At 36.1% G+C, this 25205-nt stretch overlaps 1 protein-coding gene across 1 annotated transcript in view; it reads right to left on the bottom strand.

Moving 5' to 3' along the window:
• The window catches only part of LOC114459565 (neural-cadherin-like), a 494937-nt gene that overhangs the window by 70254 nt on the left and 399478 nt on the right, over positions 1-25205 (bottom strand). Inside the window, exons 28-30 of the mRNA XM_028441778.1 lie at positions 18720-18847; positions 11763-11890; positions 3865-3988 (exon numbers count right to left, since the gene is read on the bottom strand). Coding sequence (XP_028297579.1) covers positions 3865-3988; positions 11763-11890; positions 18720-18847 — 380 coding nt within the window. The remainder of the gene's footprint in view (positions 1-3864; positions 3989-11762; positions 11891-18719; positions 18848-25205) is intronic.

Here is a 25205-nt window from a genome sequence, read left to right as displayed (position 1 = left end):
TTATTTTGGAAGTTATTTTCTGTCATTTTGTGTGTTTTTGGATTCATTTTATGTATTTGCATTGTAATTTTGTATTATTTTCTGTTTTTGGTTAATTTTGGAAGACGTTTTGTGTCTTTTTCTATAATTTTGTATGTTTTTGAGAAGCAGTTTGTGTATTTCCGTTATCATTTTGTATATTTTTCAGATGTTTTTGTTTATTTTCTAAGTTGTTTTGTGTCTTTTTCTGTAATTTTTTATGTTTTTGAAAGCATTTATGTAATTTTGTTATCATTTTGTATTTTCTTCTGTTTTTTTGTTTATTTTTAGTCATTTTATGTCTGTCATTTTGTGTATTTTTCAGCTATTTTGTGTGTTTTTGGAAGCATTTATGTAAATTCTTGTCGTTTTGTATGTTTTTCTGATATTTATCAAGTGGTTTTTGTTTCTTTTGTTGTGCTTTTCTGTAAATGTGTATGTTTTTTGGAGTGATTTTGTGTATTTCTATGTAATTATTTCGTCCTGGTATTGACAGACCACACATTGCTGCTTTGTGTGCGTAGCTACACATCACACATGATTGGTTTGAATAAAGATGATGAACAATCAATATCATCTACATTTGTCATGTAAAAGGCGCTCACACTGTAGGAACAACAGATGAAATATAGCAAACATCCCACTCACTGTATTATTATATATATAAAACATTAAAAAAGCCTAAAGAAGATGTCCATCATGATTATATATCATTAAAGCACGCTCAGTGGAGATTTAATACGACCATATCCACCCATAAGTATGATGCAGATTCCTCTCATTAGTACACAGTGTTTGTTTCACCTCCTGCTAAGTCTCCAGCTGAGGAAGTCTCCAGCAAAGATAAGCTTTTAATTCTGACAGAAGAAACCCATAAAAGCCTTTTATATGCTCACATTTCATTAAAGCTTTAAAGTATCATCTTAATGGTAGAAAAATGTGCTCAAGGTTCAGAAAAGGACAAAAAAGGCTATTTTTTGGTCATTTTGTATATCTTGAATGTTATTGGAAGCCCTTACTGTATATTTTTTGTTTTGTCTTATGTCATTTTGTGTGTTTTGATGAAAGCAGGTTTGTTTTTTTTAGTAATTTTGTGTTTATTTATATGATTATGTATGTTATTTCAGTCATTTTGTGTATTTTTATGTAATTCTGTATTTTTTTAGTAATATTATGTATTTTTATGTGATTGTGTATGTTTTTGGAGTCATTTTGTGTATTTTTCTGTGATTATGTTGTTCTGTTATTTTTGTGAATCACGACTGTGTGGGCTTGCTCTCAATCTGCTCCGTTGACAGAGATTGAGCTTTAGGAAAATAATGCTACAGCAGAAAGCAGAAATAAATATATTTAGTTACATTTGCTAGTTAAAAGGTTGAATGATTAGTATGGCTCTTATTTATTTTGGAAGTCTGTCTTTTTGTGCCTTTTCTGTAACTTTGTATGTTTTTTGAAGCTTTTTTGTGTATTTTCGGCGTTATTACGGTGTAATTTTTTTGTATTTGTTTTGTACTTGTACTTGTTTTGTGTCTTCTTCAGTATGTGTGTGTTTTTGGAGTCACTGTGTATTTTAATGTGGGTATGCATGTTTTTGGAGTGATTTTTATGTATTTTGGTTATCACTTTGTATTTTGTTCTGTCATAACAGAGCTTTATCTATAATACATATTTCAAATTTAAAAGTGCCAAGACTCACATAATCATCACACGGTTTTCTGTGGTTCACACTTAAAACTCTCCGATTGCACAAACATTTGAGACAAACAGGAATTTACTCAAATTACAGAAGAAACATGCAATAATATGCTAAAATATTGCACATTATTGCATTATTATTGCATTATGCAGGAAACATTATGCAAACAAGATTTCATATTCTTTACAATAATAATAATGATGAAAAGGAATTAATTTTTATCTTGAATCCAGTTGCTCTGAGACACATCGAGCAGGTGAATATATTTTTAAAGAATAAACTAATATCAAGGCCCACTAAGCCCCCTATAAGAGTTATTTTTCTTCCACGGCCAATAATTGTGTAGAAGTCTTCTATGTGAGCTGTCCAGCAGAGTGTGAGAGAAGATGTGGGCTTGATTTTTATGCAGTAAGAAAAATGAAAAAGATTCTTACAGAAGGAAAAAAAAACCTCACTTTGGCTGCAAGGCTGCAGCATAAAGCAGAAAAAAAGTTCAGATCTTTGAAAAAGCATGGCTTTGTGAAAGCAAAGATTTCATTTGTAAGATATTTCATTTAAAAGAAGATTCTTCATTGAATCCACATCACAGACATGGCTTTACTGGCAAAACGCAACGGTGAGAAAATACTCGAGCAGTCACTTTAATTAATGTTAACGTGAGATGAAACTATCAGGGATCAATATTTAGCTCATTCCTTTACAGCAGCAGTTCTCAAACCTTTCAGGCCCTGACCCCGAAAATAATAATAATAATCATTATAATATTGCAAATTAGAGTGGCCAAAAAAGGACAGAAAAAGTTTTTAAAAAGGGTTCAAACTTTCAATATTGGAACAATTAGTTTAAACTGGCAAATAATGGGCATGAAAAAATCATGAATGTGGTTAAATTGGCAAAAATAATCATGAAATATGGTGAAAAGAGGTTAAAAGTGACAATATTGGGTCAATATATGTGACATTAGGTGGAAAAGTGGTGGAAAGGGTTTATAAGTGCTGAACATGTCTGGAAAGTGGAAAAATGTGCAGAAAAGTCATTGAAATGTGATGTAGAAGTGTCAGAAATGGGAGAAATGTAGCAAAAATATGACAAAAAAATGATGAAAATAGGTTAAAATTTGACAAGTTTGGTGTAGTTGCAGAAAAATGGTAAAAATAAGCAACAATGGGCTCAAATTGTTACAAAAATATCCCTAGTCATTCCATTGTTCTATAAATCTGTGATAACCACATTTATTTATTCATCTGAAAAATATCCACTGTTATCCAGGAACGTTTATTATTATTATAGTCATCTTAAAGATGGAAATCCTGGTTTAATTAGAAATAAAATGGGTTCAAAGTGACCAGAAATGGTGGAAAATTGGACAAAAATTGGTTAAAAGTTGCAAATTAGAGTGGACAAAAACTGAGAGAAAAAGTGGCAAAAAAAGGGTTTAAATAGTCAATATTGGAACAATTAGTTTATAAGTGCTGAAAATATCTAGAAAGTAGAAAAATGTGCAGAAAAGTCATTGGAATGTGATGTAGAAGTGTCAGAAATGGGAGAAATGTAGCAAAAATACATTAAATGGAGCAAAAATAAGACAAGAAAATATTCTAAGTTTCTTGAAGGCATCTGGTGACCCCTAGTGTCTTGGGACCCCCAGGTTGAGAACCACTGATTTATGCTGATCCAAGGCCAAAGCTTTTGATTTCTCCTTTTGCTGCGTTTGGTTTGAGGTTGAAAAAAACATCCAACCAAATGTGACGCTTTCGAAAGCTGTGTTATTAATACGAGAAGAAGAGCGTCTGCACAGAACGGATGAGGAGGTTTTTGTGGTTAAAGCTGGAAATGTTACAGTTCATGCCTTGACTTTTAAACTCCAGCAGAGCCGAGGAAACGTGTGTTTATTACATTTCACTCTCACAGCAAAACGTGTTAGATTTCAACATTTTTTGAGGTCAGAGTTTAAAGCATAAAAACCTGGTGTTAAAGGGCACGAGAGCGTCATTATTAATCCATTATTAATCCATTATTAATCCATTTATCAGCTGGAGTACAGGTGTGAGCCACATGCTGCTGCACTAATGGTTACGTGTGTGTGTGTGTGTGTGTGTGTGTGTGTGTGTGTGTGTGTGTGTGTGTGTGTGTGTGTGTGTGTGTGTTACCTTGCTATCCACCATCAGGTTGCGGATGCATCCAGTGAAATGCTTGTGCTGGAGCTGAGGGTAGCTGTAGGGGACGTTCTCGTTCACACCACCCAGCTGAAGCACCTGACTCACGTTCAAGTGTCTGAAACAAACACAAAGGGTTTCCATGGAAACGCGTTAGAGAATTAGCTCTACTAATTAAACAATCATGTCATTCAAACGAGGGAAACTGAGCCAAAAAAGACCTAAAAAGACTGAAAAAACAGTAAGATCAAACAATTCTGAGAGAAAAGAGAGCTGAGAGTCATATTACCAACACATTTGACACTTGGAGTCAATCTGATAATGAAACCTTGACCTGTTCTCTAGCGCCACCAACAGGACAATCTTTTACATTAGAATTAATTTATCTGGAATAGTTTTTATCCAAATCTTTTTACTTTTACTGACAACATTATTAAACATTAGAGTATCAACCCTATTGGTTGTGGCGATGGTATGACCTTTGACCTTTCCTGCAGCGCCACCATCAGGTCAGACTCTCAGTTTTAGAATTTGTGTATCTTGAAAATATTTCATCCAAATATTTTCTAATTTGCTCTATTTCCTCTCATAGGCATATTTATTGTGACACATTTGGGGTTATTTATGATAAAGTCCTGCGTCTCAGACACATCATCCTCTCCGTCACTGTTCCAAAATCTCTGACAGTAAAAACTTACCTAGAGGAGAGAGAGCATGCAGATTGTATAGACACAGAACACACACATTCATGCCCATTGTGTGGGAAAATAGTGTGTGTGTGTGTGTGTGTGTGTGTGTCTTCCACAGGTGTGGGAATGTAAGGTCACACATGGGTCACAGTGTTCTGCACATTGAAAATACAGTACATCATCATGATAATTTTATGCTTAATCATTTGTACCCACCAAATTAGGAAAATTCATGAAATATGAAGCAAACATTGAATGGGGTCTTGTTGATCCTAAGGTTAATAGGAGGATTAAGAGATGCCTGAATTCTGAACTTTAACTCCACAATAAGATTGTTTTGGAAAACTGGTCCTCAAATCCATAAAAATGTCCTTTTTTTAACACTTAACGAACTTTCACAGGACCAAAGTTGTAGCTCATTACCAGATACTGCTGCTAGTTTCTAACTAGAAAATATTCACAAACAGGTTTACAATTTTCACATGTATTTTTTAGATTTACACATGTTTTTCAGATCCACAAATATAGCCACAATTTACACATGTTTTCTCATGTATGTGTGTATATTTAGTGGCTGGTGGTGCTCTACACACGTGTATCAGCAGCTCTGTGTGTGTGTGTGTGTGTGTGTGTGTGTGTGTGTGTGTGTGTGTGTGTGTGTGTGTGTGTGTGTGTGTGTGTGTGTGTGTGTGTGTGTTAGGGATGTAACGATTCACTCAACTCCCGATACGATTCGATTCACGATACTGGGTTCACGATACGATTCTCTCACGATTTATTTTACAAAATGGGACTGTAGACAAATTTTTTTTTTAGGGAAAAAAACTAGAAAATACTGTATTATTTTCCTTTTATTTTTCATTGTCAAAAGAATTCCTTGATAAACTATTCAAAACAATGCAATTTAACTAAAAATAAATCTTGAATTAAATAAATAAAGGAATAATAATGAAAATTAAGCCTATTAATTTAAATTCTGGTTCTATAATAAACAAAGCAAAACTCCATAATAGTTCTTTTTCTTTTAAAAGTGCAACTGAAAATGTATTTTGTGCCTTAACAATTGGACTTTAAAAAAAAAAAAATAACGTGATTACACTGATTTACGTCATATTTGTTTGGACCAGCAGAGGGCGCTGGTAACACAGTGGTCGGTTGGCATGCAGATATATTGCAGTGAAGAAGAGATGCTATGCTATCATGTTGGGTGTGGGATACATATGTATGTGTATATACGTATATATGCATATGTGTGTATCCATAAAATGAAGAGTCCGTCCTTAAGACTGCTCTACTGTAAAGTGCCTTGAGATACCATTGGTTATGATTTGGCGCTATACAAATAAAGATTGATTGATTGATTGATTGCTATGCTAGCAGGCAGAGCTAATAGAAAAACGTGACTTTTACAGATATTCAAGTAATATTACAGATATTCTTTCGGTGCTAAAGGGGTAATGAATCATTTATTAACATATTTAAGAGTAGAAGGCGGCCAGAAAGAAAGTATTAGCAGACTCCGCCCGCCACCTACACTTCTGGATAGCGCCCTCTGCTGGTTAAAAAAAGTACTGCGATTAAATTTTCAGAAAATCGATATCAACCGTGATACCTATGAATCGATTTTTAACTGCCTTACGATTAATCGTTACATCCCTAGTGTGTGTGTGTGTGAAGATGTGTTACGTTTGTCTCAAAAATCAATTCACACGCGGGCCGATCCACAAACGCACTTTGCTCAATCCACAAGCACAATTGAAGATTTACACATGATAAATCATGATAGATATACACACATAAATGAAAAAAACACCTGTAAACTGTGGATGTATTTGTGGATCTGGAAAAACATGTGAAAATCGGAAAAATTTAAAAAGTACACGTGAAAATTGTAAATATATTTGTGGATTTGAAAAACACGTGAAACTTGGGGATTTATTTGTGAATATTTTTGAGACAAATCTCTCCCCATAGCTTCTAAGTCTCACAGTTTGTGATTTTGTTACAAAAATGGCTTTATGTAATTGTGTGTGCGTCTCATGCTGTGAGACAGAAATAAAGAAGCAAGAAATGATTCATTTCCATGTACTGTATGTAAAGTTGGAGACAGTTAAAGTAAACATGAAGGTTAATGAATTAATGTATGGTTGTTGTTGGTTTGTAAAGGTTTAATAAATGTGTGAATAAAACAGCAACACAACAATATTAAATACAAGCACGTTTCTCTGATTAGAACAAATTCAGTTCTCAATCAGTTATGAAAGCAAGAAATTTGGGTTTTTCACTAAAATAAAGCCAAGTTATGGTAATTCACAGTCAGGACAACCCCATAAATGTATATATATATATACTATTCAACACATTTTTTTTTTTTTTTTTACAATTTTATTTATGAAATGTAAGTCACAGATATCATTGTATACAAAAGTGTACAATTTCTTTTCTTTTTATACAGTTTGGAAAAAAAAAGACAAAAACTTGATCCAAACAAAACAAAGAAAGCCCCGCCCTCCCCTCACCCCAAACCCCTGAGCCTCTTAAATAATTACCGTGCAAATATGACTACAAAATATAAATGATAGAAATATACATTTGCATACAAAAGTATATACACAAACACATATATACACTTACCTCAGCACAGCACATACACCCCCACATATACACACATATTTAAGTGCACATGTGCAGCTACACATCTTAACACATGAACCATGCATGTGCACATCCTCATACCTGCCTGAATAGTTGTCATCAACAGTACAGAATGAATATCGATGGCTGCCCACTCCCCGGTTGTTGATGCGAAACCGCCATGCTGGCATATTTTATAATGAATACGTTGTGGGGGGGGGGTCATCTGCCGCCAGTGGACCGACACAGGGAGAAGTGGTGCTCACATATGAGCCCACAGTGGGTGCTTACAAACAGACTTCCGTAGCTGGGAGCCCATCCAAATAGGAGAGCAATGGTCTCCAGTGGGAGTAGAATCTATTTGATGAGCCTCTAAGTGAGAACTTCATCTTCTTTTCAAGTTTAAGAAGAGAGAGAATGTCGCGTAACTAAACTTTGACTGATGGTGGTTGGGAAGACTTCCATAACAAGAGGATTCTTCTACGAACAATAAGGGACGCAAAGGCTATGGCATTGTTTTGAATATTTGTAGTACGAAGGTCGTCTGGAAGTTTGCCGAAAATGGCAATATGTGGGGTAGGAAGTATATTAATGTCCAAAACATCTGAAATTGTTTTAAAGAATAGTTGCCAAAATGTGGACAGTTTAGGACATGACCAAAACATATGAGGGAGATTGCATGTGGTTTGTGAACATCTATTGCAATATTGGTCAACTGTGTCTGGATAGAGGGTTGAAAGTTTCTCCTTGCTATAATGTAATCTATGCAGGACCTTAAATTGTATGAGAGAGAGTCTGGCACAACTGGATGACGAGTTAACAGCCCTCAAGGCCCCTCCCAGAAATCCTCAGAGAAATTAAGTTGTAGTTCTGACTCCCAGTGTACCTTGATTTTATTAACAATAGATTCGCTCATAGGAGAGAGTAATTTATAAAAATGTATGTTAAGGTTTTAGCCTTAAGAATCAAGTCTATTCCACTGGGTGTTGGAGTCTGTGGGAATGATGTAGTGTGCGTTTTTGCAAAGTTCCGCAGTTGAAAGTACCAGAAGAAGTCTGATTCATGTTGGTTAAGAGTAGAGATTAATTGATTAAAACTTGCAAACACACCATCCATGTACAGGTCCCCCAAATGACATAATCCCTTCTTTTCTAAGGTGGCAAATCGTGAGTCGGTCTTCGCTGGAATAAAGAGATGATTATTGCAAATAGGAGATGCTAGAGGGACAGTGAGCCATCCAAGGTGATGCCGTATTTGTGCCCAAATTTTAAGAGTTCCAACAACAACTGGATTAAAAGTGAAATCTGACAGCGTGAAGGGCAAGGTACTGCAAGCCAAAGCCAGCAGAGATGAGGAACATGAGATGGACTCACTTCGGCACCACTTGAGGTGAGGGCTTGTGAACCATGCTATAAACCAATTGATCTATCCCTGCAGAGCAGTGTTTGATTTGCCCTTGAACGTTTATTAGCCCAGATGAATGATGAAATAATACCATTTATGGCTGTGAAATTTTTTTTCGGAAGAAACACCGGGAGGTATTAAGAAACATACAAATATCTCGGGAGTACATTCATCTTAATTATTTGTATCCCACCTGCTAGGGATGTATCGATTAATCGTAAGGCAGTTAAAAATCGATTCATAGGTATCACTGTTCACATCGATGCTGTGAAAACTGAATCGCAGTACTTTTTTTAACCAGCAGAGGTGTTGGCGGTGAGTGCAATCTGCTACTACTTTCTTTCTGGCCGCCTTCTACTCTTAAACATATTCATAAATGATTCCTTACCCCTTTAGCACCAAAAGAATATCAGTAATATTGTGTGAATATCTGTAAAAGTCACGTTTTTCTATTAGCTCTGTCTGCTAGCATAGCATCTCTTCTTCACTGCTAGAATATCTGCATGCCAAACGACCACTGGGTTACCAGCGCCCTCTGCTGGTCCAAACAAATATCTGAGGTAAATACAGTAAAATGACTGTTTTTTTTTTTTTTAAGTCCAATTGTTAAGGCACAAAATACATTTTCAGTTGCATTTTTAAAAAGAAAAAAAAAAACTATTATGCAGTTTTGTATTGTTTACTGTAGAACCAGAATTTAAATAATAAGCTTCTTCTTCATTTGTATTATTTATTTATTTATTTCATTCAAGATTTATTTTTAGCTAAATTGCATTGTTTTGAATAGTTTATCAAGGGATTCTTTTCACAATGAAAAACAGTATTTTCCCAAAAAAAACAAGGAATATTTTTCAGTCATTTATATACAGTCCCATTTTGTAAAATAAATCGTGAGAGAATCGTATCGTGAATCCAATCGTATCGGGAGTTGAGTGAATCGTTACATCCCTACTACCTGCTAAAGATAACGGCATTTTTGTAAATCTGATTTAACTGCAGCTGTCAATGAGGTCAAATTCCTCTCACGCATTGTTCGTATAGAGTGTGTGATTGTAATGCCAAGGTGGTTAAATCCTGTGATGGCTGGTTTGAAAGGAATAGATGAGGGAAGTATATCTTTGGCTGACTGGTTTATTGGGAAGTATTCACTTTTACAGATGTTAAGTTTATATCCAGATATGCGACCGAAAGAGTTCAACAGTGTCAGGATATGAGGAATGCTTTTCAGAGGATTTTTGACATATAAAAGCAAGTCATCTGCATATAATGAGACCCAATGTTCTATGCCCCATCTTTCAATGCCCTCAAATCCTGCTCTCCTCTTCAGAGCAGCCGACAACGGCTCAATCGCCAGTGCAAACAGCAGTTGGGATAACAAAAGAGAAAACGGCGTAGAGCGTTGATTATTTGTGCAGACTGAAGCAAAAGGAGAAGAGTAAAGTAATTTGACCCATGAGATAAGATTACTATTAAACCCAAACTGTTGCAGGGTAAAGATATTCCCACTCCACCCTGTCAAATGCCTTCTCGGCGTCGAGAGATATTATGGCCTCTGGTACATTGGAGGGGGATGGTGAGAGGATGACGTTGAGGGCGTCTTCCTCTTATAAATCCTGTCTGGTCATCTGAAATGATCAGGGGCATGACGGCCTCTAATCGACGAGCTAATAGTTTTGCGAGTATTTTGACATCGACTGGAAGGAGTGATATTGGGCGGTAGGATGCACAGTTTAGTGGGTCTTTACCCTTCTTGAAAATTAAGGAGATGGAAGCGTGCATTAATGTGGGTGGCAGGGTGCCTTGTTGAAATGAATAATTAAAAAAGTGGAGCTAACTGATCTGAGAATTTTTTAAAGAATTCGACCGGGTAACCGTCAGGACCAGGTGATTTGCCACTGTTCATTAAATGTATCGCTTCCTTGATTTCGAACAGAGTGATAGCAGTGTCTAGTTTCAGATTATTTTCAGGTGAGACCTTGGGTAGGTCTAGATTTTCAAAAAAATTATTTAGTTGATTTCCATCCGTGTGAGATTCTGATATGTATAGCTGGGAAAAGAATGACCTAAAAGTACTATTTATTTTGTCCAGGTCTATTCAACACACTTGTAAAGGCAGGGAAACAACTCTATATGTTTTGTCAACCAAAACATGTGTTTTGGTTGACAAAAAAAATAAACTGCTGGATGAGTGAAAACTTCCTTCAACTAAACCATGACAAGATGGAGGTGATTGTCTTTGGTAACAATGAAAAGAGGACTGCTGTCATCAATTATCTTGAGTCTCGATCTTTAGAAGATAAAGACCAAGTCAAAAACCTTGGTGTTCTGATTGACTCAGATCTGACATTCAGCATCAGATCAAATCTATCACAAAAACATCTTCTACCACCTAAAGAACATCTCCAGAGTGAAAGGTTTAATGACTCAGAAAGATCAGGAGAAACTGGTCCATGCTTTTATCTCCAGCAGACTGGACCATTGTAATGGTCTTCATCAAACATCTACAGCTGGTTCAGAACGCTGCAGCTCAGGTCTGAACCAGAACAAAGAGGTCAGAACACATTAGTCCAGTTTTAAAGTCTTTACACTGGCTCCCAGTCAGCCTCAGAGGAGACTGTAAAGTTCTGCTGCTGGTTATAAATGTGTGAATGGGTTTGGTCCAGAATACATCAGTGAGATGTTAGTCAGGTATGAACCCAGCAGGTCTCTGAGATCTATAGACACAGGTCAGATAGTGGAGCCCAGAGCTCACAGTAACCATGGTGATGCTGTATTTAGTTGTTATGCTGCAAAGAAGTGGAATAAACTGCCAGCAGAGCTGAAGTCAGCATCTAATGTGAACATTTTTAAATCAAAGTTAAAGGCACTTTTTTTCTCTACTGCGTATGATTGAGAGAGAGATTTATGGTCATGTTGATGATGTCATGATGATTTTACTGATGATTTTAATTGATTTTACTGATGATTTTAAATGTTCTTATTGATTTTAAACAATTGAATGTTTTATCATGTAAAGCACATTGAGTTGCCTTGAGTATGAAATGCGCTATACAAATAAATTTGCCTTGCCTTGCCTTTTAAGTGAAGCAGCAGGTAGATTGTATGGACTCTGGGGGTAAAATCAGTTGAAAATAACAGGTAGTGATAGTATAAGGATGTGTATACCTGTCAGTGTTGGGTGTCACTCCCATCACTTCACAGGAGGAGTGGTCCTCAGTGGTCAACCAGCTGCCCAGTCCCTCCATCTCCATCACAGCTGCTCCTGAGCATCGATCCAGCGTCAAACGCACTTCCTGAATAATACAAATAAACAGTGAATGTGTAGAAAAGAGCTTCTTTCTTTACATTATTACTAAAAAGAAAGAAGCTCCTGTCATTAGTGCACATTAGTGAGCTGCTGCACTACTAAGTAATGCACGTGTACTAAACGTTTCACTGCTTAAGGAAACTAAACTGTTGCATTCAGGGACTCTGGTTTTCTGTGACTGCTAAAAAAGGAACAGAAAATGTTAAATTTGCTTCCAGAAACGGAAATGGCAATATTTGTTTATTTTATTTTTTATTTTTTTGTATTTATGTACTTATTTATTTCTTGTTTTATTTGTATTTATTTATGTATCTATCCATCTATCCATCCATTCACCCGTCCATCTATCCATCCATCTATACATCTATCTTTCTATTTATTTATTCTTCAAACACAATTAAGTGGAAATTACAATCTGATGTTTTAAGAAAATATTACATTTACACACAATTTGCATAAAATTTGCCATAATATGATGGACTTCACCTTCTGAAATAGAACTATCTATGCTTGGACCATGCTTAAAAAATAATATGTGCATGGGTTGATTTTACAGAAATGTCAGGGTTTATATCAACATAAGTTAAAACATTATTACAGGGTCACTTCATGTCATTTCAACACATGTTCAGGACATCCCACACAAATTCTGATTTTTTTTAGCATTCATTTCACTTGATCATATAGTGTAAAACTAATAAACAATAAATGATTATAAAACACAGAGATCAGCTATAATAAATAAATATAGATAATTTTCAATATTTGCAAGTTGTGAAAAAACCCAAAATTAAGGTCCAAAATAAAAATGAAGTTGCATAAAGAAAAATGGTTTTATATCCTAATAAACAGTAACATTTATACTGTAAATTAAAACAGATCAATTTGGTGTCTTGCGGGCGTCTGGGGGGCTGCTCGGCCGGGGGGGGGTTGCCTGGGCTCCCTGGCCCCCGCTCTTTCCGCTAATCTGGCTGCGTCCTCGAGTCCGGGGAAGCGCTTGGGTTTACAGTGGCAGTTTCTTGCACATACATCGGTCTACGATGCACTAGCATGTCTTGGACTGTGGCATAAAACTTGTAGTGGGCTTAACTTTAGACACATTGATCCCAAATACCTGTTTCAGGTATTACCACTCACTCCTTCCCTCTGTCCACAGCCACCACCATTATAGTTAAGAATTTAGCGGGCCAAATTTTTGGCCAAACCACACTGTCTTCAAAAGCAAACTCCTCCTAGAGTGTTCATAATTTAGGATTTTTGTTCTTGACAAGTTGGAGGCCTGTTGTCCCTGTAAAGAGTGAGTTTTTACCACATTGCCACTAAAAGGGGTGCTTAAGATTCCTCAATTTTAAAACTGGAATTTTTTTAATAACACAGTCAAAACTCCTTCACTCATTCATTCCAAAGTCACGTGCAAATCAGGAAATGTGTTCCGCAAGCAATGGCATGACAATTAATACGACAAGTCTTACTGCCCCCTGGTGGTGATAGAAAAGCACTTTTTTCATTCTACTACGCATTGTGTTGGCATTTTTCAACTCATATTTCCCAAATGTGTTCAGAAATGCTCTGGATAAGTGGATGATCATTTGTCAGGATGATGAGTTTTTACAAAACGCACTTTCTGTGGCAGAGTGCCAATAAAATAAAAAAAACTCTCCTGAAGAACTCTGGCACCCCCAGCGGAGGCACGCCCCACGCTATGAAAACCCCTGTTCTAGAGAATCCGTGTATCATTCATTCATTCGTTTTTCATTATTTGATATTTGTTTCCAAAACCAAAATGAAAAAACGCCTTGTTTTGAAATTTCAAGCTCTTTTGTTTCGGTACAGAAAACGAAAAGCAGAAAAGAACAACTTTATCCATTTTCTCCATAACTGATTGGCCAAAGTAAGTCACCCAGAAGTGTACTCTCATCCGACGCTAACGGCTATGCTAACAGCTATGCTAACGGCAGTGCGGCATGACAAGATCGCTGCTTCCAACTGTGCATCAGAAACGTGTCCTTTTAGCTTTAGCTGGTGTTGAACACAGAACCTCCTCACGGACATTTAGGAGGATTTAGAGACTCTTAAGTGTTGCAGAGATAAACATATCGCAGAACGTGTAACGCTTCACTTCCCGGTGAATGATACACGGATTCTAGGGCACAAGTACATTTTATGAAACATAATTATTTTCACCGCCACCACACACACGATCATGGGAGACAGATGCCCCACTCGGCAACCAGACCTCGTACCGTACACGATGAAGTTTGACTTTGAACGCGGCCGGTATGAAGGAGTTGTACGAGGGGTGCGAGGGCCCATCATCAATGCTTGCAGCTTGAATTATTATTATTATTATTATTATTATTATTATTTGGGCGCTCGGTTAAACATTCACATCAATGGTTGAACCCAACAGCTTTAAAAATGCTTTGATGCATTAAAAGTGTTGTTCAGAGCTGAAATGTATTAATATTTACACTTGTTCTACACAGCACAGCTCTGACTTGTTATTCACTAAAATATGATGAGAATAAATGAGTGAGCGTGCAGTAAACCTCCTGTTCTGTCACATCGTCAGGATGGATAATCTGCTGCTGACGCCATGTTCAGCTCAGAACCAGTGAAACGATTGGCATGAGATTTAGATTAAGACCATTGTGGTGCAGGATAATCCCTGATGGAACATGGGATTCCTTTAGAAAATACATCTGGGTACATTTATTCATTTATTTTGTTGCTCGTCTCAGCTTTGAGCAGATACATGAGGTTATTCTTCAGTTACAAAGTGATTTCAGGACGTCCATTAAAGACCAAATAATGGTGGTTTTCCAAGATGAGCTTTTAGAGAGCATTGATAAGATGTTTAAACTTTAACAAACTTTAGCTCTTATGTGACAAAGACTGAATTTGGAACTAAATATTGAAACTACTTGTGTTTTAAATAAATCAAATAGTTAAGAAAGATGTGTAATAAGTAGAATACTTTGAATCCTTTCCAAATAGATTCTAATGCCGTTATTATCGGTTTCCATTTGATATATTTTTTTAACCTTGAATGTTGAAGCTAGAATTCCTCACATTAAAAAAAGCGTTTTATTTCACTCAGTAAGTCACGATGACTCTTAAGGACTCTCATCTTCAAAACACTCAAAAAAAAAAAAGGTATGGCGTAAAATCCATGAACGTTTTTTATTTTACCTGATGAGGAAGAAAATAAAATACATATTAAGAAACATTATAGCTGCAAAAATAAGACTAAAGTAGAAATAAATGTTTGTGATTTTTCTACAAGACTGAAACTAAAAATGAAACGATTGAATCATGATTCATTGTTGCTGATTCGATTCATGGATGATATTGGTTGATTTATAGAACGATTCGATACAAAACTATTCAGTAACTTTTTATCCAAAATAATATTGTAATCAAGTGTTTCCAAAACTTTTTTGTATCATGACCCCATAATGATATCAAAAAAGTTTTTTTTCTTCTACAGTTAGTTTTTGATGATGTTTGTTATACTGTATAACAAATACAGAGTTGCCAGGATTAGTAACAAGTTGCACCAGCTGTTATTTATTTTTTTACAGGATTTTAGTTGAACCAGATTAATATCGAATGCACTTGTTTAAGATTGTGTTGTTTTAATAAAAATAAAAAAATACAACAATCATTTCAAAAATCTAGTTATAATGTATTTTTCTGAAATTTCAGGCAACCTCATTTTAACTCCAGGCAACCCCACAGGGGGTCCCTAATGTAACAAGTGTGAGTGAAATAAATCCCTGGATACCAGACAGTACAGGTGAACTTTCATAGATTCCTGTTGTTTGTTGTCAGAGAATCGTCTATAAATTACTTATGGACATAAACAAACAAGTAAACAACATTTAACCCTCCTATTATCCTCACATAGTACTAACACATTCTACTCTCAGGGTCAATCTGAACCCAGGGATACTCCAGAAAATTATTTTCAGAACATTTTTGATCAAATTTTTGAGTCAGACATTTTGTTTTTTTGTTGAATCCATAAATAAGGCTTTGATAATGAAACCTTGACTTGTTCTCTAGCGCCACCATCAGAACCCTAGTCATTAAAGTTGAGACCCTCCCTTTCCTCTCATAAACATATTTATTTGATTATTTTCATCTCTTTTTGTAACATATTTGAGGTTATTGACTATACAGTCCTCTGTCCCAGACACATTCTTCTCTACTTCACTTTTACTGTGAAAGAGCTGTTCCAAAACCTCATTGGCAGTAAACCTTTTCCTAGATGACATTTTCAAAAGAGAGAGAGAGAGAGAGAGAGAGAGAGAGAGAGAGAGAGAGAGAGAGAGAGAGAGAGAGAGAGAGAGAGAATGTGCTGAGTGCAATACAGACAGGATGTTAGGTCACAGCTAAAACAGCTTGGGGTCAAATTGACCCCAGAAGAACACCAATGCATGCAATATGTGTTCAGCAGATTGAATAAATCATGAACTATCATCATCATGATCATTTTATGCTTAATCAATTGTACCCATCAATTTTGGGAAAGTCATGAATTATGAAGCAAAAGAAAAAGTAATTTTTTTGATTGATAAACATTGAATGGGGTCAAACTGACCCTGAGGATAATAAGAGGGTTTGTGGCAAATGTGAAAGTCCAACCAACATCTCAGTATAAATTAACAGGATGTTAACTTAAATTAAAAAAAAAAAACATATACGTAAATAAATAAAATTATGACAAGGTTTGACAGTTAAATAACATTCTCTCTTTAATTTTAGTTTATTTTAAATACATTTTACTGAGAAAAAAGGTGCCTGCAAAAAATGAACTAAAATATTAAAACTACTACTGCTACTGATAAATTCACAATTACTCTACATATTTGAAAACAATATTTTTATGTCAGCTGAATGTACAGCAAGTGCCAAGAAATAACATGTCTGGTCACCTACACACCACAGAGTGTTTCCTCTTTGCTAGGGTTGGGCATCGTTTGGATTTTAACGATTCTGATTCCGATTCTCAATTTCGAATCCTGTTTTAAACGATTCTGGATTCTGATTCTTTGAGTTGTGCAGGTCAACAGGTCACAGATTTCACAGGTTATTTATATTAATTCACTTAGTTGATATAGTTTAATTTGACTACAGTCGACACTTTTAATAAGAGCCTTAAAAGACATGGATATAATGAAAAGAGTGGATGGACAGAGGCATAAACATGTAGACTTTCACAAAGATTTATTAAACACACACAGATTTATTAAACACAAACAAACTTATTAAACACACATGGACCTCGGTAAACAGAACAGGCTTCCCCGTACAGCAGGCATTAGGACCCAGAGGCGGAGTAAATGTATTCCCATACTGCTGTGCAGACTGTAATATCACCAGTTTATCATTTTACCAGTTGTTAGAGCTACTATATTTACCAGGGAGATAATATTTATTACTGGTTATTGTGTTCTGGAGTTTTACTGGGATTTTTACCGCACACGCACACACACACACACACACACACACACACACACACACACACACACACACACACACACACACACACACACACACACGTCACTCAGTCACATTAAGGAAGGTTGTGGTCATTATACAGGGTGGATTAAAGAATGAATAAAGGATTGTTTTATCCCGTTCTTCTCCATGTTTTTATCACATTATAAAAAAGTGTAAAAATAGCAGGAATTAGTGCTGGTCTCCAACAGTCTTGAGGGAATATCCAGAGTCCGAGACGAGACCGAGACCTTTCAAATCTGACCAAGACCAGTGTCGACTACTACAACACTAGTTGAAACTGATACTTTTCATTTAAACATGGTTATGATGAGGCTTGTGCAGAACTAACGATAACAAATGATCACCTTTTAAAACCATTTTAGATCGATATGTGTCATCAGGAAGGACAACTTGCCGAGCACAGATCAATGTAGTTCGATCGTAGGAATACAAATCGATTTATTGATCTTATGCAGGGGTGTCAAACTCATTTTAGTTCAGGGACCAAATACGGAGCAGTTTGATCTTAATACTGGAAATTTTCAGCATTATTGTTCCCTAGTTTACACTTCTACGTATACATAAAATACTAAATATGTAAGAAACCAACAATATAAACAATAAGTGACCGATGTCAGTCCCAACAGCATCTACACTTTATATGTCCTAGATTTGTGACCAATTTCTATTTAGATAAAGGAAATATTATGGAATAATATGAGGAAAATTACAGGATATTGTAAGAATTTTGAGTTTTTCCAACAGTTTAACAGTTAAAATGACTGCAATCAAGCGATATAATCACTGGTAAAACTGTGAGCACCTGCAAATATTGATACGTTTCATCAACACAATGTTTTTGCTGTCATTTTTAGTTTATTCTGCAGCCAAATGGGATGCTCCAAAGGGCCTGATTTGGCCCCGGGGCCATGAGTTTGACACGTGTGACCTAATGATCTAATGGGTGAATCTTTACACCCTTAAATGTGACGCAAAGATGTTGGACCTTTGATATGTTAGATATGTAATTCCAGCCCATTCCACAGAGTGAAAACCCCATATAAACTAACTGTTGGATAGAGATATAGATACAGTACATGAATAACGTTTTTCAGTTGATATAAGATTCAGATTCATATGTGGCTGTACATTCTGATGGAACTTCAATTATGTCCTTTTTAAAGTGCAGAAGCTCTGAAACAAACAAAAGTAATATATTCTCAAAGAATGACCTTGATTCTATTAAAAACACTTTTTTCTAACCATGTCTGAGTGGTGGTTGGTGGTAAATGGAGGAAGCGTGCTACCTTGCTGTTGCTGCGGATGTCCAGTCGATGCCACCGCCTGTCGGCAACGTTGACGTTGCCTGGCAACTGTAGCACTAGCGTGCCGGAGCCGTGGTTGATTTTCAAAGTGGGGGTCCCGTCTATTAGCTCTAAATGGACAAAGAGGGGAAGGAAGAGTGAGCTCTCATTCAGGTTTTGATGGAAAGTTTTATAAAAAACAACAACATCTCACTGATGAACACATCTCTGATTAAACTTTATTTGTCTCACAATGGAGGAAAATCACTCGAAAAGGACATTAAAATAGTATGCAAAAAGTGACAGTTTTGCTTGAAATATTAGATAATAATGCACATAAAATACAAACGTGCTACAAACATGGGCCATATGTGAATCACACACAGGCCCAAACATTGGTGCAGTAGTGAAAGAAGAGCTGATGAATGACCCTGAGAAGAACGAAACCCTTTGTTCTTTGGTTATTCCGTTTGAAAACAAAATCAAAATAACAAATAAACAGTGTATTTATTTTGTTTTACTGACTTAAAACCAAAACAAAAATACAGAAAAAAACAAACAAACAACAAAAAAAAAACAGATAATCAGCGTTTTCTTTGTTTTAAAATTAAATATTCTGTTTGTGTGATATTTGGATATTTAAGGGAAACAAGGACAAGAGCTTCATGTTTTAATCTCACCACACAGAGGGACCCACAGACGGGGGCGGACAACAATTCTTTACAGTGAAAATTATATAAAATAATATTATGTAAAGAATTTTTTTTTTTTTGTTAATGTATACGAAAGGTTACAAAACGTAACTTGAATTTGATACCACATGATCATGCAATCAACAAATGCTAATTACTTATTTCTTGCCACACATAAAACATGCATATTTAACCTGTACATTGGTGGTTAAATGAATCAGTTCCCACACAATTAAATATTACATTTACTTCCAGAATAGTGTTTTTGTTGGTTTAGTTTCTTACCAGGGATTTAAAACTTAAGGTTAGTCACAGGTGCAGGAAAGTTGATGGTCTGTAGATGTTTCAGGAAGTGAAGTAGGAAAGTAGCAGTTATTGCATCATGTGATTTATCTCTAGGTTGACAAATCATTCTATCATAATTTTATTTGGTGTCAAAGTCATTTGTCCTTAATACCCTCTGTAAGAAAATAATTCTTACTTTCAATATCTTTTAATGCTATATGGGGCCATTGCAAAAGAGTCAAAGAGCCACATGAGGCTCCAGAGCTGCAGGTTGCAGACCCCTGGCTTAGGATAATAAATTAACCTCATTTTTATCATTATCACACTATGTTAGCCAGTTGTTTAATTTGACCTGCTGTGCTAATGCTAGTGATAGCACTGGTGGTGTTAAGTATGTCAAAGACACAGCATTGCTTGAGTATAATGCTGTGTTGTGTGGCCAAATGTTTGGACATATCACCGCCTTTGGCCACAGATCCCTCTGGCAGGAATTACAGGTGACCATCCCAGAGGTGTCGTCCGTCCGTCTTTGTGAAATGCAGGAAGACTTGGGATGATTTTTACCAGGACATTTCTCCACAGTGCATCACATGTAGCTGCTCAACTCAGCTCACCTCTGCTCCGCTGCAGCTTATGTGTGACACATCATCGGAAATTTGAGAGTGGGCTGCGTTTGTTTCCAGTGGTGGCGCAGCCCGGGAAGAATTGATAAAGGAATCGTAAAGGGTTTTTGATAGTGATTCCAAACAAATGTTTGACTAAGAACCGGTTCCCAAACAAAACCGCTTAACGATGCGCATCCGTAATGGCGACTGACTATCGAGCACAGATTGCAAAAAGAATGGTCGGAACGACTTCCTCGGTGGAGCAAAGCTTTTATTTTTAGAGCTCCCCATGCTGATTGGCTGCAGTATAGGTCATAAGCCCCGCCTCCTTAATGATAACAGATGGGATGTTGGTCAAACTGTAAAATTAAAATACCTGTCACATAATTTTTTTCCAAACCTAAACTCTGCTGTGATCATCAGCTATTATCACAATCAGTGTTGGGCAGTAACGTTACTTGTTATGTTACTTGTAACGCGTTACCGCCCCAATGTCACTTTTTACAGTAACCAGTACTGCAACGCAATAATTTTCTAAAGAAATAACGCCGTTACTGTTACAATATGGTGTGTTTGTCTGTTACTTTGCTAGCTGCAGTGTACTTCCTGTTTACAGTGGCGCTACACATTTTTGCGGGACGCCGTGCCAAACACGGTAAAACAGTAGAAGAAGAAGCATTGTCAGCGTGTTTCTGTTTACATCACGTGCGCCAATCATGGCGAGTCACTGCGAGAGCAGGACGAGCTTCTCAGAGTGGAAATACACGTATTATTTTTGTCTCCAAAAGATGCATCAGTGAAGCTAAGCTAACGCTGCGGCTGGATTTTAACGGACTGTGACTGTTATTCAGGAACAGATCAGCCAGCAGCCTGTCGCTACTGCTGAGTCACTGCTAACAGCAGCTCGTTAGCCTGATATGTTTTGCATTTTCAACAGCAGAATGTGCACCTGGAATATGCACAGCTTACTTTACATTACTGTGCTAAGGCTGAAAAATTACCGTTTTAATTTTGGAGCAGCTGTTTTGTGTTTTATATGCACATCATTTATGGTTGTTTTATAGCAGTTGATCAACAGTGGATTATTACATTATTACAGCACTAATATGAAGCTGTTTGGACACAAATGACCCAAAATAAATAATACATTCTTTAATTCTAAGTAACTCAAAAGTTACTTTTCCCTGTAACGCATTACTTTTTGATGTAAGTAATCAAAATAGTAACTGAGTTACTTTGTGAATGAAGTAACTAGTAATGGTAACTAGTTACTTTTTCAGTAACTAGCGCAACACTGATCACCATACATTGTGTTCAAGTGCTCATTTTTCTGTGAACTTTGTTTTAAATAAGTTATTTGAGGTCATATAAGACGATGATTGACAGCCTCAGGTCTAACGTCGCTCTCTTTGTGAATAGCAGTTACGTCGTAAAGGAAAGCTGAGATGCCATTAAACTAGATATTTGAGTAAATAAATGGTGGTTTTGTACTAACCTCTATGATCTGAACAAGACTTTGGTAGAATTTCCAGTGGGAAAGATACGCATGTTGTTGGTGTAGCTGGGCTGTGTAAGTCAACAGGGCAGTGAGCTAAACTGTTCCCAATCAAGAACGTTGATTGGGAACAGCTACAGTGCACACCCTGCTATCGACTGTGAGGCTGGTGTGAGGAACAATAGATGTTAGAACTTCTACCATTAGAAGCTTAGCAAAAACAATTACAGCTTTTTGAGGGCTCTAAAAAGTACATTTTTGCACGTTATAATATCTAGCGTGTTATTATTACAAACAGCGACATAACGCTAATACCGGTAGGGCTAAAGTATTCTGGCACTGTGCCGTACGGCTGAGACTGAGGCTCATACAGATCAGATTCCTGCTCTTAAATGTGTGCTGTAGAAGTTTTTGGTTTAGAAGTGGTTTTTGTAGACATTCACAGTAGAAATGCCGCTAGCTAGCAGCTAAAAACAATAGCAGATCCGTCTGGAGCCGCCACCGTTATCATAGAAAATAGTGTTATAATTTTACTGGTCACCATGTTAGCAGCAGTAAAAAACAGTGCACTAAAAGAGCCGACAGATATTGTAAATGAACATGTGACATTTAAAAGGTGACCAATCCCAGTGTATGCCAGCTTTGTGCTGTGAGCTTTAATTAAGAGAATAAAAGAATAGAAACAAAAAGAAAGAGATTGTGCGTCTTGTCATGTCATAAAACTATAGGTTACATTATAGTTGTTTCTAGCTCTATTGTTTCATATGAATAGACTTTAAATGTTTACCATATCTTTATCATGACTTATCAGACTTTAACTTTGTCTGCTTTTGTGATTCTGACATTGTTACTTATTATGTTTATTATATTGTTAGTCATTATGCTATACCACATCACCCTTCACTGGATATACAGTACCTTTACAATCAGCTGCAATAAACTATATTTTAGCATTTTAGAATGCTAGTCATACTTCTGCGGTTATCTTGGTGAAAGTAACTGAAAAGTAGTGTAACACATTACAATTTAGAGACAGTAATATTGTAATGTAACTATTAATGACTTTTAAACGACAGTAACTACTAATACGTAATGTCTTACATTTTGAAATTTAACTTTCCCAACATTGGCCTTAATTAAGTAAAATGGGACAAAATGTTCATATTAAGCTGCAAGTGAGTGATTAATAAAAGGGTATTTGTGGCATTTTTCTCCTCTGGCTTTGACCCATTATTGTTTTTCTTGTAAAACTATTGAAAAAAAAAAAATGGATTATATATCGCCTATTGCCATTTTGAGGAAAAATATAGAGATATGAATATTGGTCCATTTCACCCAGACCTAATGTAACCAAAGTAGTAACGTTTTATCTTGTAAATTGATATTATTGTCCAAACTGTGTGAAATTAGGCGTTCAAACACTGCTTAAAGTAGGATTGTATTAACATGAGTGTGTTTCCTCAAAATTGTACTTGGAACCAGTTTGATAAATTGCTTACATACATTTTAAAAAAATATTCAAAATTAGTGCTTAAATGATCTTTTATTCCTTTTTTCCATTTAGGATGATGGTTTTAAGTAGGTGAATTAGTTTGTTTTATTAGTAAATAACTTTAAAATAGTCTAAATTATCTGAATGAAAAAAAAAAATCGTGAAATGATTTTTTCCCATATCGCCCACCCCTATTTTTATTTAATAAATACCTAAATATCACACAAACAAAAGATTTAAATTTAAAACAGTAAAACTCTGCTTGTCTGGTTTTTTTCTGTATTTCTGTTTTGGTTTTAAGTCAGTAAAACATAATAACCACACTTGCTGTTATTTTGATTTGGTTTAAAAACAGAATAACCAAAGAACGAAGGGTACACGGATTCCTCAGACTAAAGCTTTACACATTTTTATGTTTGAGAAATGAGAAATAATACCAATAAAAACAGTTAGATTGGTGCATTTGTTTTTATTCTTTAATTGTGAAGCCAAACACTCCCACACACTGTCTAACACTTTTACGGTTTTATTTTTCACATTGTTTTTGATCAATAAAGGTTTGTTACACATTTTTCACACTTTTTTTTACATCGTATCTTGTTTATTTCATAGCGTGAGCCCAATATCATATTTCATATCATATCCTGAGTTGACTATTTTGCTCCACCCCTAACAAACTGTAGTCATCATCAGGGACATCCAGGGCTTTATGTTTTATTGCGCATTCAACATTTTTCATAATGCTTTATCTAAATATGCAGTTTATTATAGCTTTAAATAACTACCTGTCTGCTTTACTGCGTGTCTCCAGACATCTAAAATTCCATTCAAGGTATTTCAGAGTAAAGTGAGACAAATGAGTGTTTTTCATTGTTCATTTATCTTGTGTGTTGTTTAGGGTGACCAGGAGGGTTTTCCTTTTCAAATAAATCCACAGGTATTTTATCTTTTATTTTCATTCTATTTTGGACTTTGGTCGTCTTTCTCCTTTCCTCGTGTGTGATGATTATTTCAAAGCAAAGTGGCTTCTTTAATGATTCCGTCAAGTGTGAATAAAATTACAGTAATGACATAGTGGTTGTAAAGAGCAACTCCTTAGATTTCAGAAACTGATGGAATTTCCCAGAGACATGTTCAAGGTCCCTGGAAACCTGGACAAATTAATTAATTTATAATGCCATCTAATAAATCCCAACGTAAGGTCACCCTAAGGTAGTTAGCGTCAGAGATAGCGGAAAATACAGAGTTTTTGTTGCTCAGTTGTGCAGTAAAAGAGAGGCATTCAAGGATTGTCGTAAAATAGATTTTTTTTTTATTTTTTCATTACGTGTACCCCTAGGGGTATATAATGGCACTAAAGGGGGTACTTGAGAGAGAGGGAGAGAGAGAGAGAGAGAGAGAGAGAGAGAGAGACAGAGAGAGAGAGAAGGAGAGAGAGAGGAAAATTTACAAATGAAAAAAAAAAGAAAAACGTGGAAAATTAAAATATTCAGAATTCCCCCCAGAGCCTCCATTCTGCCTCCTGTACAACCAAATACTGAGCAATGGAACACGTTGTTAGAATGCTAAAAATCAATGAACTGTTCCTGTTTCCTTCCATATTTAGGTGTAAAAAGCAAAGTCAAATGAAACTCTCCCTGTGTTGCACAGCAGTGTCAGTTATCAATCTGTGAGAAATAGTCACGTTAGACGGTGCGAGGACAGTTCATCATGTGGCAGTCCACTAATGTCAGATGGAAGTTATTAAATTCTATTTTCTAAGCTACTCGAATGGGAAATTAAAAGTTAATGAAGTGGTTCAGGCTGCCGGTGTGCTCTACACCACACGTAAATAATTACGCAAATGAACATTCCCAAAACATTGGTGATCCATCATAAAGACACAGTAACTGTAGACATACAGACACCACTCGTGAACCA

Source organism: Gouania willdenowi, chromosome 3, assembly GCF_900634775.1.
Source record: "Gouania willdenowi chromosome 3, fGouWil2.1, whole genome shotgun sequence".
NCBI classification, from domain to species: Eukaryota; Metazoa; Chordata; class Actinopteri; order Blenniiformes; family Gobiesocidae; genus Gouania; species Gouania willdenowi.
This window is presented reverse-complemented; position numbering and strand designations above follow the sequence as displayed.